The sequence below is a fragment of the Mustelus asterias genome, chromosome 21 (assembly GCF_964213995.1).
Source record: "Mustelus asterias chromosome 21, sMusAst1.hap1.1, whole genome shotgun sequence".
Taxonomy (NCBI): Eukaryota; Metazoa; Chordata; class Chondrichthyes; order Carcharhiniformes; family Triakidae; genus Mustelus; species Mustelus asterias.
This window is the reverse complement of record NC_135821.1, coordinates 3275392-3291885: the sequence shown is the minus strand read 5'-3', so window position 1 is coordinate 3291885 and position 16494 is coordinate 3275392. Positions and strand designations below refer to the sequence as shown.

Sequence of the window (16494 nt, the reverse complement as noted above, 5' to 3'; positions counted from 1 at the left end):
AGGCCAAGTTAGTTGATCTCTGTGAGGGTGGGGTTGATGGAAGTGGGGGTCCCACAGAGCGGCACGGTGGTACAGTGGTTCGCACTGCTACCTCGGACACTCGGGTTTGATTCCCGGCTTAGGTCACTGTCTGTGCGGGTTTCCTCCGGGTGCTCCGGTTTCCTCTCACGGTCCAAACACATGTTGGTTAGGCATGCTAAATTCTCCCCCAGTGTACCCGAATAGGCGCCGGAGTGTGGCAACTAGGGGATTTTCACAGCAACTTCACTATTATGTGAATGTAAGCCTACTTGTGACCAACAAATAAACTTTTTGATTGACAAGGCGACCGAGGGTTATGTGGGGGGGAGCAGGCTTGAGGGGCTGAATGGCCTGTTCCTGCTCCAATTCTTCTATTATTTGGGGTTACTGTTACAGGACGACACGGTGGCACAGTGGTTAGCACTGCTGTCTCACAGCTCCAGAGACCCGGGTTCAATTCCGGCCTTGGGCAACTGTGTATGTAGAGTTTGTGTGTTCTCCCTGTTGGTTTCCTCCGAGTGCCTCCAATTTCCTCCTACAGTCCGAAGCTGTGCAGGTTAGGTGGGCTGGCCATGCTCAATTGCCCCTTAGCGCCTCAAGACGTGTATGTTAGGGGAATTGGTGGGGGTAAGCATGTGGGGTTAAGGGAATAGGGCTTGAGTGCGTGGTCTGTCGGAGAGTTGGTGCAGACTCGATGGGCCAAACGGCCTCCTTCTGCACTGTCATGATTCTATGGAGTTCAGCTTGGAGATACAATTGAGCAGTTTAATTCTGGTTTTGTGGCTGTATCTTGTGCTACAAGGATCGCTGTGAGAGTCCAATAACTGGTGCAGACTCGACAGGCCGAATAGCCTCTTGTGCACTGTAGGGATTCTATGAAATTGAAAGTAAAGTTTATTTATTAGTCACAAGTACCTGTACATTCACATTACAATGAAGCTACTGTGAAAATCCCCTAATCGCCATACTCTGGCACCTATACAGGTACACTGAGGGAGAATTTTGCTTGGCCAATTCGCCTAAGGATTTAAGTCCTAGGAAACTAAAGCAAGATTTTTCATTTTAGCAAGTTAATAAAATTGTGCAACAAATGACAATTTCCACCTCTTAAATCATCAATGTTTAAAATGGGTGGCCTTTTATATCGGCTTTAAAGCACTGATCTTTAGTATTGACATGAGCTCAATGGGCCAACTGTTGTCTTCCTGTGTTGTAATGGCCCTGACTCATTAACTAGCAACTTTGACGATGACGTTTTAGTCCCGAGCGCCCTGTTATTCTGGGCAGATTTGTCACCTGGTTCAGGTGCATTGATTGCAAAAGCAACCATAAGTAAATAACACCTTGTTAATGTTCAATTACTGTTTGTGCACTTAACCCCTACTAATCCCTCTGTAAGTGGTGTGGAGTTACAATACATACTAAATGCCGCTGCACTTCAGTTGCGGCATGCTGTCTTGTTTAGTTTATTCAGTGATGGTCTACAGAATTGCTGCAATCATTCAATTGACCACCTTCCAGCCATCTTGTGTAGCAGTGAGAATTTCATTCGTCCTTGCGCACTATAAGAATTAGGGACTGAACCAACCAATGTTGCAGAACAGGAAACCGTGGCAGGGTTTACAAAAACACTAGCAGAATTGCTAATGCAAAAGGTGACACAGGAATCGCAATAAGAAAAACTGGTAGGAGTTCTGGAAGTGATGCTATAGCCTTTTGCTCAAAGTACTATTGCTCATAGAATCCCTACAGTGCATCGAGTCTGCACTGACTCTCAGGCTGAGTATCTTATCCAGGCCACCTCCCCTGCCCCATCTCCGTAAACTTATGGCTAATCCATCGAACCTACACATCTTGGGACACTAAGGGGTAATTCAGCATGGCCAATCCCCCTAACCCACACACAAAGTAAAAGTTTATTTATTAGTGTCACAAGTAGGTTTACATTGACGCTACAATGAAGTTACTGGGGAAAATCCCCGAGTCGCCACACTCCTGTTCGGGTACACTGTGGGAGGAAACCCACTCAGACATGGGGAGAAACTCCACACAGACAGTGACCCAAGGCTGGAATCGAACCCAGATCCCTGGTGCTGTGAGGCAGTAGTGCTAACCACTGTGCCACCATGCACCCCTTATTGCTGATGCATAAATACCCAGAACGTCTCCAGTAAATGAATAACATTAGCTTGTTGAACCAGTAATGAAAAATTACACGGTTGTGTTTGTGAATGGATTGTTTAAATGTGTAATTTCTTTGGCAGGATACTGTTCCCAACTTGTTGATTAGCCACAAGGAAGTTTTGATCCCTTTCTTATTCCTTTTCTGTTCTTCCAGGAGCTCTGTGTGCAGAATGAGCAGCAAGGAAAAGATTTCGGTGCAAGATCTGTCAAAGGAGCGCAAGACCTTAGAATCATTGCCTTTGGATGAAAGCAAGAAAGAGGAATCGAGCAGTTCAAGCTCGGAAACTGAAGAGGCCTCAGAGTCTGACTCTGAATGTGAAACTGGTAGCTGGATTTCTTTTTAAAGTTTCAGAGAATGCTCTGTTTCCAGACCATTTTGTTTGAGTCAAGATTTGAAAGATATGCATATACATGCCGCTCAAGGGTGGCACAGTAGTTAGCGCTGCTGCCTCACAGCGCCAGGGACCCGGGTGCGATTCCGGCCTCGGGTCACTGTCTGTGTGGAGTTTGCACATTCTCCCCATGTCTGCGTGGGTTTCCTCCGAGTGCTCCGGTTTCCGCCCACAGTCCAAAGATGTGCAGGTTAGGTTGATTGACCATGATAAATTGACCCTAGTGTCAGGGAGATTAGCAAGATAAATACATAGGGTTACAGGAATAGGGCCTGGGTGGGATTGTGGTCGGTGCAGACTCGATGGGCCGAATGACCTCATTCTGCACTGTGGGGATTCTATGATTCCATGGTTTTTAAGAAAAATATTAAATTGGTGAAGCTTACTTGGATATAATCAGCCTGTTTAATATTATAGAATCCCTACAGTGCAGGAATCTATTCGGCCCATCTACCTGCACCGACAACAATCCCACCCAGGCCCTACCCCCATAACCCCGTGTATTTACCCAGCTAATCCCCCTGACGCTAAGAGGCAATTTAGCATGGCCAATCAACCTAACACACACATCTATGATGAATGTAAAATACTGTGGATGCTGGAATCTGAAACAAAAAACAGAAAAATGCTGAAAAATCTCAGCAGGTCTGACAGCATCTGTGGAGTGAGTGTCGACCCAGCGATTCGAGCCTAGATGACCCTTCGTCATCTATGAACTGTGGGAGGAAACCGGAGCACCCAGAGGAAACCCACGCAGACACAGAGAATGTGCAAACGGTGGATAAAAACAAATTATTGCGGATGCTGGAATCTGAAACCAGAAGAGAAAATGCTGGAAAATCTCAGCAGGTCTGGCAGCATCTGTAAGGAGAGAAAAGAGCTGAAGTTTCGAGTTCAGATGACCCTTTGTCAAAGGGTCATCTCTCCTTTCTCTCCTTACAGATGCTGCCAGACCTGCTAAGATTTTCCAGCATTTTCTCTTTTGGAATGCGCAAACAGCATTGGCCGTGCTAAATTCACCCTCTAAATTCACCGGAACAGGCGCCGGAGTGTGGCGACTCGGGGATTTCCACAGTAACTTCATTGCAGTGTTAATATAAGTTTACTTGTAATTCTAATAAATAAGCTTTAAACGGACAATCGCCCAAGGCTGGAATTGAACCCGGGTCCTTGGCGCTGAGAGGCAGCAGTGCTGACCACTGTACCACCATAATCGGAGAAATATCTGTTTCAATTATTTAAGGGTGCAAAACAGAATAGAGTTTAACTAATTGTCACCATTCAGTACATGAAGTAAGCCTAAAACTTGGCTAAATAGTCTTTTGTTGTTCTAGAAATGTTCTGCCGCATTGATTTGTCTGTTAACCAGGACTTATTTTCATTCAATGCAGAAAAGAATAAGAAACCTGCCCTCAATAACGATACCAATAACTTAAATGGCACTGAAGTTATTCCTCTGGCACCTCCTGTCACACTCGCACCATCAAACCTGAAGGTGAGAAAGTGTATTGAAAGTTGTGACTTCAGCAAAATGATGACTGACTATGATTTCTATCTCGTGTTCAGAGACCTCAGTTCCAAAACAGGCCAATAGCTGGATTGGTTTTTTTTTTTGAAAATTGTTGATGGACAGCAGGGATTTTGATGGGCTTGGAGGAGGTTGGAGAGATGCCCAGGGGAGCATTGGACTGGAAAAAACTGGAGCTAATGAAGGCATAGCTGAAGGTTTGGCAGCAGCTGAACTGATGGGGTTATGAAGGTGGAAGCATTTATGATAGAGGATATGGTGTCTGAAGCAGAGCTTGGAATCAAATTGGATGTCCAACCCATTACAGCTGGAGATAATACAGCAAGGGTCTAGAATCGCTGCTGAGGAAGAGAGGTTTTTTTACTCATTCAGGGGACGTGGGCATTGCTGGCTGATCTAGCATTTGTTGCCCATCCCTAATTGCCCTTGAACTAGTTAAAAGTCAACCGCATTACTGTGGGTCCAAAGTCACAGGGTGGCAGTGGTGGCACAGTGGTTAGCACTGCAGCCTCTCAGTGCGAGGGACCCGGGTTCATTTCCCAGCTTGGGGTCACTGTCTGTGTGGAGTCTGCACGTTCTCCCCATGTCTGCGTGGGTTTCCTCTGGGTGCCCTGGTTTCCTCCCACAGTCCGAAAGACGTGTTGGTTAGGGTGCATGCTAAGTTCTCCCACATTGTACCCGAACAGAGTGTGGCGACTAGGGGCTTTTCACAGTAACTTCATTGCAGTGTTGATGTATGATGTGGAGTTGCCGACATTGGACTGGGGTAGGCACAGTAAGTAGTCTCACAACACCAGGTGAAAGTCCAACAGGTTTATTTGGTAGCACCACTTCTTTAACCTGTGCTTAACCCTCTCTCCACTGTCTGCACCTGAAAAGACTTGATTACCTGTTGAGACTCGCATTCCAACCATTATCTTGTAATTGAGTTTGTGTCTATATATGCCCTGTTTGTGAACTGAACTCACCTGTTGAAGGGGCAACGTTCTGAAAGCTCATGCTACCAAATAAACCTGTTGGACTTTAACCTGGTGCTGTGAGACTACTTAGTCTCCCAAAGCTCGGCACAACATCGTGGGCCGAAGGGCCTGTTCTGTGCTGTACTGTTCTATGTTAATGTAAGCCTATCTGTGACACACACAAATTAAACACATAGGCCAGGCCAGGTAAGGATGGCAAATTTCCTTCCGTAAAGGACATTGGCGAACCAGATGGGTTTTTCTGACAATTGACAATAATTTCATGGTCATCAGCAGATTCTTAGTTCCAGATTTTTTACTGAATTCAAATTCCACCACTTGCCGTGGTGGGATTTGAACCTGGCTCCCCAGAGCGTTGCCCTGGGCCTCTGTTCCAGTGACAATACCACTATGCCACTGCTTCCCCTGTTTGTGGCAGGAATCCATGTCAGTGGCTTTGGTTGTTTCACAGACTAACAAAGCAGGGTGGGTGAGGCAGGTCTGTATGCTGTCATGTACAGGTGAAACCTGGTGAAGAGAAGGACTTGGGGGTTTAACATGCAGGTTCAGTCGGCAGTTAGGAAGGCAAACGCAATGTTAGCATTCATGTCGAGAGGGCTAGAATACAAGAGCAGGGATGTACTTGGGCCCTATAAGGTTCTGGTCAGACCCCATTTGGAGTATTGTGAGCAGTTTTGGGCCCCGTATCTAAGGAAGGATGTTCGCCATGATTGAATGGCGGAGCAGACTCGAAGGGCCGAGTGGCCTAATTCTGTTCCTATGTCTTATGGGTTACCTTTGCATTGAAGAGTGATCCTGGAGTGGTGAGTAATTTTGGCAGCACCGGCAGTGCTTGATGTGGTGGAGCCTGGTTTGGCATCGAATGATGGAGACCATTTGTATCTGTGCTGCTTGAACTCGAGGGAGAGGTACAAGGGATTGACCAGGGTGGGAGAAGAGTCAGGGTTTTACTGGAGACATGAGCATCAGGGATGCAGCCGGGGAAGGGTAATAGAGCATCAAACTCTATAGAGCATGTGGCGGCACTTCTGTAGAATAAGTAGAAACCAGTGCGAAAGTACATTTAAATACTTGAGCCAAAAAGCAATACAATAACCACTGAGTCACTGATGCATTGTTTGATTTGGCATATTCTTTTCTTTGTATTTTAAAAGACTACAGAAAGCTGCGTGGTTAGTTTCTAGTCTCCATAGCCAGATTTGGAAGTTTAAACCATTTTTGTATGCGCGCAAGCATAGAATCATAGAGGTTTGCAGCATGGAAACAGGCCATTTGGCCCAACTTGTCCATGCCGCCCCCTTTTTTTAACCACTAAGCTAGTCCCAATTGCCCGCGTTTGGCCCATATCCCTCCATACCCATTTTCCCATGTAACTGTCTAAACGCTTTTTACAAAGACAGAATTGCACCCGCTCTACTACTGCCTCTGGCAGCTTGTTCCAGACACTCGCCACCCTCTGTGAAAAAATTGCCCCTCTGGACCCTTTTGTGTCTCTCCCCTCTCACAAACCCATGCCCTCTAGTTTTAGACTTCCCTACGTTTGGGAGAAGATGTTGACTATCTTTGACAAAGTGTCATCTGGACCTGAAACGTCAGCTCTTTTCTCTCCTTAAAGATGTTGCCAGACCTGCTGACATTTTCCAGCGTTTTCTCCTTTGGTTTCAGATTCCAGCATCGGCAGTATTTTGCTTTTATCCAGTGTTGACTATCTACCTTATCTATGCCCCTCATTATTTTATAGACTTCCATAAGGTCACCCCCAAGCCTCCTATGCTCCAGAGAAAAAAAGTCCCAATCTAGCCAGCCTCTCTGTGTCCAGCGTGTGTGTGTGTCTCTCTGCCTATCTCTTGTGTCCCCGTGTGAAGGGGCAATTAATAAAGGCAGGTCCGTGTCCCCATGTGAAGGGGCAATTAATAAAGGCAGCTCAAACACACACTGTCAACTTCTGTACAGGCAGCAAAGTGAAGTTGAAGAAGGCGGATGCAAGGAACAGGAAATATTGCAGGAAGTATCAGTGTTTCTTTAGCAGGTCGGCGCTCCAAATAAAGCCCCATTCGTGTCACAATCGTGTGAGGCTGATAAAGGATGAGACGTTAGTGGATATCAGTAAGATAGTGCGCTTTCAATGTTGCTGCAGCTCAGGCAGCGGGTGCAGAATGTCTGGAATGTAACATGTAAATGACCTAAATGTGAAATGCTTTGCAGACTAAATCCGTTTCAGTTATTTATAGGCCTGTAATTTGCATTTTGCAACTACAAAACACTCTGCTTGATCAGAGCATGGTTGCATCCACAGTACATTGCTCAGTTTTCAATTGTGAACTTGTTTTGCACTGTTTGACTGTTAGAGGGCTTCCATTCAACTTGCTTTACTTTGGAGAACTGCTTGGGGAAGTAGCGGGGTATGGGGCCTTGCAGTAATTAAGTTTAATTTTTTTTAAAGTGTCGCAAGTAGATTTACTTTAGCACTGCAATGAAGCTACTGTGAAAATCCCCTAGTCGCCACACTCCGGCGCCTGTTCGGGTACACTGAGGGAGAATTTAGCACGGCCAATGCACCCTAACCAGCACATCTTTCAGACTGTGGGAGGAAACCGGAGCACCCGGGAAGAATGTGCAGACTCCGCACAGACAGTGACCCAAGCCAGGAATTGAACTGGTTCCCTGGCACTGAGAAGCAGCAGTGCTAACCACTGTGCCACCGTGAGAAAAGGAGTAAACATAGAACAGTACAGCACAGAACAGGCCCTTCGGCCCACGATGTTGTGCCGAGCTTTATCTGAAACCAAGATCAAGCTATCCCACTCCCTATCATCCTGGTGTGCTCCATGTGCCTATCCAATAACCGCTTAAATGTTTCTAAAGTGTCTGACTCCACTATCACTGCAGGCAGTCCATTCCACACCCCAACCACTCTCTGCGTAAAGAACCTACCTCTGATATCCGTCCTGTATCTCCCACCACGAACCCTATAGTTATGCCCCCTTGTAATAGCTCCATCCACCCGAGGAAATAGTCTTTGAACGTTCACTCTATCTATCCCCTTCATCATTTTATACACCTCTATTAAGTCTCCCCTCAACCTCCTCCGCTCCAGAGAGAACAGCCCTAGCTCCCTCAACCTTTCCTCATATGACCTACCCTCCAAACCAGGCAGCATCCTGGTAAATCTCCTCTGCACTCTTTCCAGCGCTTCCACATCCTTCTTATAGTGAGGTGACCAGAACTGCACACAATATTCCAAATGTGGTCTCACCAAGGTCCTGTACAGTTGCAGCATAACCTCACGGCTCTTAAACTCCAACCCCCTGTTAATAAAAGCTAACACACTATAGGCCTTCTTCACAGCTCTATCCACTTGAGTGGCAACCTTTAGAGATCTGTGGATATGGACCCCAAGATCTCTCTGTTCCTCCACAGTCTTCAGAACCCTACCTTTGACCCTGTAATCCACATTTAAATTAGTCCTACCAAAATGAATCACCTCACATTTATCAGGGTTAAACTCCATTTGCCATTTTTCAGCCCAGCTTTGCATCCTATCTATGTCTCTTTGCAGCCTACAACAGCCCTCCACCTCATCCACTACTCCACCAATCTTGGTGTCATCAGCAAATTTACTGATCCACCCTTCAGCCCCCTCCTCTAAGTCATTAATAAAAATCACAAAGAGCAGAGGACCAAGCACTGATCCCTGCGGCACACCGCTAGCAACCTGCCTCCAATCCGAAAATTTTCCATCGACCACCACCCTCTGTCTTCAGTCAGACAGCCAGTTACCTATCCAATCGGCCAACTTTCCCTCTATCCCACACCTCCTCACTTTCATCATAAGCCGACCATGGGGGACCTTATCAAACGCCTTACTAAAATCCATGTATATGACATCAACTGCCCTACCTTCATCAACACACTTAGTTACCTCCTCAAAAAATTCTATCAAATTTGTGAGGCACGACTTGCCCTTCACGAATCCGTGCTGACTATCTCGGATTAATCCGCATCTTTCTAAATGGTCGTAAATCCCATCCCTAAGGACCCTTTCCATCAATTTACCAACCACCGAAGTAAGACTAACCGGTCTATAATTACCAGGGTCATTTCTATTCCCTTTCTTAAACAGAGGAACAACATTCGCCATTCTCCAGTCCTCTGGCACCATCCCCGTTGACAGCGAGGACCCAAAGATCAACGCCAAAGGCTCTGCAATCTCATCCCTTGCCTCCCACAGAATCCTAGGATACATTTCATCAGGCCCAGGGGACTTATCGACCTTCAGTTTATTCAAAACTGCCAAGACATCCTCCCTCCGAACATCTATTTCCTCCAGCCTATTAGCCTGTAACACCTCTTCCTCAAAAACATGGCCCCTCTCCTTGGTGAACACTGAAGAAAAGTATTCATTCATCACCTCGCCTATCTCTACTGACTCCATACACAAGTTCCCACTACTGTCCTTGACCGGCCCTAACCTCACCCTGGTCATTCTTTTATTCCTCACATAAGAGTAAAAAGCCTTGGGGTTTTCCTTGATCCGACCCGCCAAGGACTTCTCATGTCCCCTCCTAGCTCTCCTAAGCCCCTTTTTCAGCTCATTCCTTGCTAACTTGTAACCCTCAATCGAGCCATCTGAACCTTGTTTCCTCATCCCTACATAAGCTTCCCTCTTCCTTTTCACAAGACATTCCACCTCTTTTGTGAACCATGGTTCCCTCACTCGGCCATTTCCTCCCTGCCTGACAGGAACATACCTATCAAGGACATCCAGTATTTGTTCCTTGAAAAAGTTCCACTTTTCATTAGTTCCTTTCTCTGACAGTTTCTGTTCCCAACTTATGCCCCCTAATTCTTGCCTAATCGCATCATAATTACCCCTCCCCCAATTGTAAACCTTGCCCTGCCGTACGGCCCTATCCCTCTCCATTGCAATTACAAAAGACACCGAATTGTGGTCACTATCTCCAAATTGCTCTCCCACAACCAAATCTAACACTTGGCCCGGTTCATTTCCCAGTACCAAATCCAATGTGGCCTCACTTCTAGTCGGCCCATCCACATATTGTGTCAGGAAACCCTCCCGCACACACTGCACAAAAACTGCCCCATCCAAACTATTTGACCTACAAAGGTTCCAATCAATATTTGGAAAGTTAAAGTCCCCCATGACAACTACCCTGTGACCCCCACACATATCCATAATCTGCTTAGCAATTTCTTCCTCCACATCTCTATTACTATTTGGGGGCCTATAGTAAACTCCTAGCAACGTGACCGCTCCTTTCCTATTTCTAACTTCAGCCCATATTACCTCAGTGTGCAGATCCCCCACGAAGTGCCTTTCTGCAGCCGTTAAACTATCCTTGATTAACAATGCCACTCCTCCACCTCTTTTACCAGCTTCCCTACACTTAGTGAAACATCTATACCCCGGAACATCCAACAACCATTCCTGTCCTTGTTCTACCCACGTCTCCGTAATGGCCACAACATCGTAGTCCCAAGTACCAATCCACGCCCCAAGTTCATCTACCTTGTTCCGGATGCTCCTTGCATTGAAGTAGACACACTTCAACCCACCTTCCTGTCTACCAGTACCCACCCTTGACCCTGATACCTTCCCCAATACCTCACCACCCTCACTGACTTCTGGACTACAACTCCCTTTCCCACTCCCCTGACAAATTAGTTTAAACCCCCCTGAAGAGCCGTAACAAATTTCCCTCCGAGGATATTGGTGCCCCTCTGGTTCAGGTGCACCCCGTCCTGTCTGTACAGGTCCCACCTTCCCCAGAACGTGTTCCAATTGTCCACGTATCTGAAACCCTCCCTCCTACACCATCCCTGCAACCACATATTTAACTGCACTCTCTCCCTGTTCCTCAACTCGCTATCACGTGGTACCGGCAACGTACCAGAGATGACCACATGTTTCGTCTTGGCTCTCAGCTTCCAGCCCAGCTCCAGAAATTCCTGCTTTAAATCCCCGTCCCTTCTCTTACCTATGTCATTGGTACCAATGTGCACCACGACTTGTGACTGTTTCCCCTCCCCCTTCAGAATCTGGAAAACACGGTCTGAGACATCACGGACCTTGGCATCCGGTAGGCAACATACCATCCGTGAGTCTCTTTTGCTGCCACAGAACCTCCTATCTATCCCTCTAACTAACGAGTCCCCAATAACTATCGCCCTCCCGCTCTCCCCCTTTCCCTCCCGAGCCACAGAGACGGACACAGTGCTGGAGATCCTCTCACTGCGGCTCCCCACTGGTATGTCATCCCCCTCAACCGTATCCAAAGCGGAATACTTGTTGCTAAGGGGAACTGACCACCGGGGATCCCTGCACGGACTGCTTCCTCCCAGCCCCTCTCACCGTCACCCATCTGTTTTCAATCCTCGGAGTAACTGTATTCCTAAAGCTTGTGTCTATGGCCATCTCTGCGTCCCTGATGATCCTAAGTTCATCCAACTCCAGCTCCAGTTCCCTAACACGGTTTTGGAGGAGCTGCAGATGGGTGCACTTCCCACAGGTGTAATCAGTAGGGACACTGTCGTCGTCCCTCACCTCAAACATAGTGCAAGAGGAACATTGCACTGCCTGCACACCCATCCCCTCGAGATACCTTGCCAGTACCAGGTAGAAAGTGCAAAAATGAATTCAACTCACCCCTGCTCGCCCTTTCAGCCTAAGCCCTGTGAGCCAAAGTCTTATAGCTCACACTCTGCTTCCCACACACTCCGCTGCCCGCTGTATACTGCAGCCTACCTTTTATACTTCACGCGCTTAAAAAACCCTTCCCAGACTCCTTTGCTGCCCACTTCTAGTTTTCACTTTAAACTTGAAAAACTGCTGTTAAAGTAAAGGCCAAAAAAATACACACACTAGCTGACTAATTAAATAAATAAACAATTCAATTAATCCAATTAATCTCTCACCAGCACTGCTGCCTTCAATCACCCCTCTCAGCTTGCTCCAGTGGATCAAGAGGCCGGTTGGCCTCTTGAGCTTGCTCCATCACTCAGTAAGATTGTGGCTGATCCTCCCCGTGTCTGCGTGGGTTTCCTCTGGGTGCTCCGGTTTCCTCCCACAGTCCAAAGATGTGTGGGTTAGGTTGACTGGACGTGATAAATTGCCCCTTAGTGTCCCGGGATGCGTAAGTTAGAGGGATTCCAGGGGTTGCGGGGATAGGGCCTGGGTGGGATTGTTGTTGAAGACTTGATGGGCCGAATGGCCGCCTCCCGCACTATAGCGATTCTGTGATTACCTCAACTCCTCTTTCCCACCTATTCCAATATGTCTTCCTTATTTTTCCCTTTGCCGTTCAAAAATAAATCTTTATATCAGTCTTGAATTATAAAATTCAATAGAATTTTATAGACTTACAAAATTCTAACAGGACTAGCCAGGGTAGACACAGGGAGGATGTTCCCGATGGTGGGAGAGTCCAGAACCAAGGGTCACATCTAAGGATTCGGGGTAGACCATTTAGGACGGAGATGAGGAGACATTTCTTCACCCAAAGAGTGGTGAGCCTGTGGAATTCATTACCACAGGAAGTAGTTGATGCCAAAACATTGAATGTATTCAAGAAGCGACTGGATATCGCTTCTGGGATCAAAGGTTATGGGGGGGAAAGCAGGATTAGGCTATTGAGTTGGACGATCAGCCATGATCACCATGAATGGCGGAGCAGGCTCGAAGGGCCGAATGGCCTCCTCCTGCTCCTATCTTCTATGTTTCAATATAATGCACTTTACAACTGAGCACCCACAAGCCTGTGAATGAAGAAATTTCTCCTCGATTCAATCTTTATCCTGAGACTGTGACTCCCTTGCTTGAGACCCCTGAGCTTCCTAAACAGTGGGTCACGACTCCCAGGAGGGTCGTGAGATGTGACTTTTCAGCGTTGCAAGTTCTGAAGTAGTATTGGCCGCCATGGCGCTCCAACTGAGTGCGAACAGCCGTGGGGTCTCTTTTTTTAAAAAAAACTCGCGCTTATTTTTCTAATGGTGCCCGTGACATAACTGGCTAATGTTTTGTGGCTTAACTGTAGCTGCTATTTTTTTTTTTAAAGTTCACGCAGAGGTAGATTTTTTTTTTTAAAACAGCCCTACAGTTTAAACACTTCATACTTTGCTCTGCCTCCTCACCAACCAGCTCAGCAATTCTTAGACTCCCCCAGGTTTCCACTCGAGGATCATCTGCGGAATTACAATGGGGGTCACACTGTTGGGAGAAGCAAAATGCTGGGGTTCTAGAAATCTGAAATAAAAACAGAAAATGCCAGAAAAGCTCAGAGGGTCTGGCAGCATCTGTGGAGAGAGAGGGAGGAACAGAGTTAACATTTCAAGTCTGGGCTCCGAAGAGTTGTACGGACTAGAAACATGAATTCTGTTTCCCACTCCACGCACGCTGCCAGACCTGCTCTACTTTCCAGGATTTTATGCCTTTATTTTTTAAAGTTTAGTTAAGGTAAGGGATAGGAAATTTGGAGAGGGTTCGAGGAAAGCCTTGCTGCCCAGAGGGTGCTGGGAGTCACTGCCTGAAAGGGTGGTAGAGGCGGGAACCTTCACAACATTTAAGCATTTAGATGAACGCTTGAAATGCCATATTTGATTTGATTTATTATTGTCACATGTATTAGTGTACAGTGAAAAGTATTGTTTCTTGCGCGCTATGTTAGCACTGCTGCCTCACAACGCCAGGGACCCGGGTTCGATTCCTGGCTTGGGTCACTGTCTGTGGTGGAGTTTACACATTCTCCTCGTGTCTGCGTGGGTTTCCTCCCGGGTGCTCCGGTTTCCTCCCACAGTCCAAAGATGTGCAGGTTAGGCAAATTGGCCATGCTAAATCCTCCCTCGGTGTACCCAAACAGGTGTCGGAGTGTGTGGCGACAAGGGGATTTTCACAGTAACTTCATTGCAGTGTTAATGTAAGACTGCTTGTGACTAATAAATAAACTTTAAAGCTTTTATACAGACAGAGCATACCGTTCATAGAGAAGGAAAGGAGAGGGTGCAGAATGTAGTGTTACAGTCATAGCTAGAGTAAGACCAGCTTAATATAAGGTCAGTCCATTCAAAGGTCTAACGACAGCAGGGAAGAAGCTGTTCTTGAGTCGGTTGGTCCATGACCTCAGACTTTTGTATCTTTTTCCCAACTGGAGAAGTGGAAGAGACTCGGGTGGGGTCCTTAATTATGCTGGCTGCTTTTCCGAGGCAGCGGGAAGTGTAGACCGAGTCAATGGATGGGAGGCTGGTTTGTGTGATGGATTGGGCTACATTCACGACCTTCTGTAGTTTCTTGCGGTCTTGGGCAGAGCAGGAGCCATAACAATCTGTGATACAATCAGAAATAATGCTTTCTATGGTGCATCTGTAACAGTTGGTGAGAATCGTAGCTGACATGCCAAATTTCCTTAGTCTTCTGAGAAAGTAGAGGCGTTGGTGGACTTTCTTAACTATAGTGTCGGCATCGGGGGGACCAGGACAGGTTGTTGGTGATCTGGACACCTAAAGAATTGTAGCTTTCGACCATTTTTACTTCACTGATGTAGACAGGGGCATGTTCTCCTTTATACTTCCTGAAGTCGAGAGCAATCTCCTCCGTTTTGTTGACATTGAGGGAGAGATTATTGTTGCCGCACCAGTTCACCAGATTCTCTATCTCATCCCTGTACTCTGTTTCGTCATTGTTTGAGATCCGACCCACTATGGTGGTGTCATCAGCAAACTTGAAAATTGGGTTGGAGGGGAATTTGGCCACACAGTCACAGGTGCAAAGGAGTACTGTAGGGGACTGTGAACAAAGCCTTGTGGGGCATCAGTTTTGAGGATGATCGTGGAGCTGTTGTTGTTGCCTAATCTTACTGATTGTGGTCTGTGAGATAGGCAATTCAGGATCCAGTTGCAGAGGGAGGAGCTGAGGCCCAGGCCACAGTTTGGAAATACGTTTTGTCGGAATAATGGCACAAAGGCTACGGCTGGAAAATAGGATTAGAATAGCTAGGTGCTTGATGACAGGTGCAGGCACCATGGGCCAAATGAGAAAGTAGAGGCTTTCTTAACTAGAGTGTTGGTGCGGAGGGACCAGAACCTTTATGGCTATGACTTCTAGAATCTCTAGCCAGGATAAAAATATCATATAACAAAGGAAAATTTTATCCTGCCTACTCTTTATTATTTGCAAACATCCATCCTCCGAGCAGGCATCCCAATCGGTGAAGCAGAGATATCCACCAAAGCTACGATTAAATTTGGGGGTTCCGCAAAGGCTTTATTTTCTCTCCATCTTTCTCTGCAGTACACTGACTCGTCAACCAAGCCCACCGTCAAGCAAGAAGCCCCCCCTGCAGCTTGGCGCACTGGACTTCGGAAGACTGGCAGCTATGTGGCATTGCACAATGCACAGAGTCCAACAGAGAAGACTCCAGAGGGCAGCATCAAACGCTCTGCTTCCTCACCGCGGTTAGGCTCAGACCAGAAGGTTAGTAGGAGTTCATCATTTGGCTTGATGTTCTGAAGCGAAGGATCTTCCTTTATGCGAACATAAGGGGAGGCGGTGGCATCATGATCCATATAGTTATAATTATGGTCACTGGACTAGGAATCCAAGGTAATTCTCTGGTGACTTGGGTTCAAATCCCACCAAATTTGGTATCAACCAAAATCTGGAATTAAAGGTCAGATGACCATGAAACCATTGTCAACTGTGGTTAAAAACCCATCTGGTTCACTAATGTCCATTTGGGGAAAGAAATCTGCCATCCTTGCCTGGTCTGGCCTACGTGTGACTCCAGACCCACAAGCAGTGCAGTTAACTCTTGAAAGCCCTCAAAGTTGAAGGGCAATTAGGGATGGGCAATAAATGCTGCCCCAGTCAGCGATGTCCACATCCCATGAATGAATTTTTAAAAATATATATGAAGCACCTGAGTTTCCCTTGCATTTTGGACAGCTGTACAAATAGTTGGGCAATAAGCCAATCGATGATGCAAAGACTTATTCAGTTCAGCGATAGTAATTGCAAATTTTATTGTTCTTTGAAAATATTTATAATGCTCTTTTGCCTATATCAAGCCCACAATTTCCTTATGAATGGTTAGTTCTATTCAATTATGGAGTCACCTATATATAACCTCAGACTCTTGGATATAATACAGTACAGCAAAAAAAAATAGTTCTAGATTTCTTTGAAGATATCCTTAAAAAGGGGGGGGGAATTTCAAACTACAATGCTATATATAGGGAGTGAATCATTTCATAGAATCCCCACAGTGCAGAAGGAGGCCATTCAGCCCATCGAGTCTGCACCGACCACAATCCCACCCAAGCCCTCTCCCTGTAACCCCACAAATGTACCCTGCTAATACCCCTGACACTCGGGGGC

The 16494-nt window shown here is 46.5% G+C and overlaps 1 protein-coding gene across 1 annotated transcript in view; it reads left to right on the top strand.

Annotated features, from left to right (window-relative positions):
- Positions 1-16494, top strand: part of LOC144509018 (protein phosphatase 1 regulatory subunit 12C-like) — a 100324-nt gene that overhangs the window by 37344 nt on the left and 46486 nt on the right. The window contains exons 8-10 of the mRNA XM_078237274.1: positions 2360-2529; positions 3989-4092; positions 15409-15591. Of these exons, the coding sequence (XP_078093400.1) occupies positions 2360-2529; positions 3989-4092; positions 15409-15591 (457 nt within the window). The remainder of the gene's footprint in view (positions 1-2359; positions 2530-3988; positions 4093-15408; positions 15592-16494) is intronic.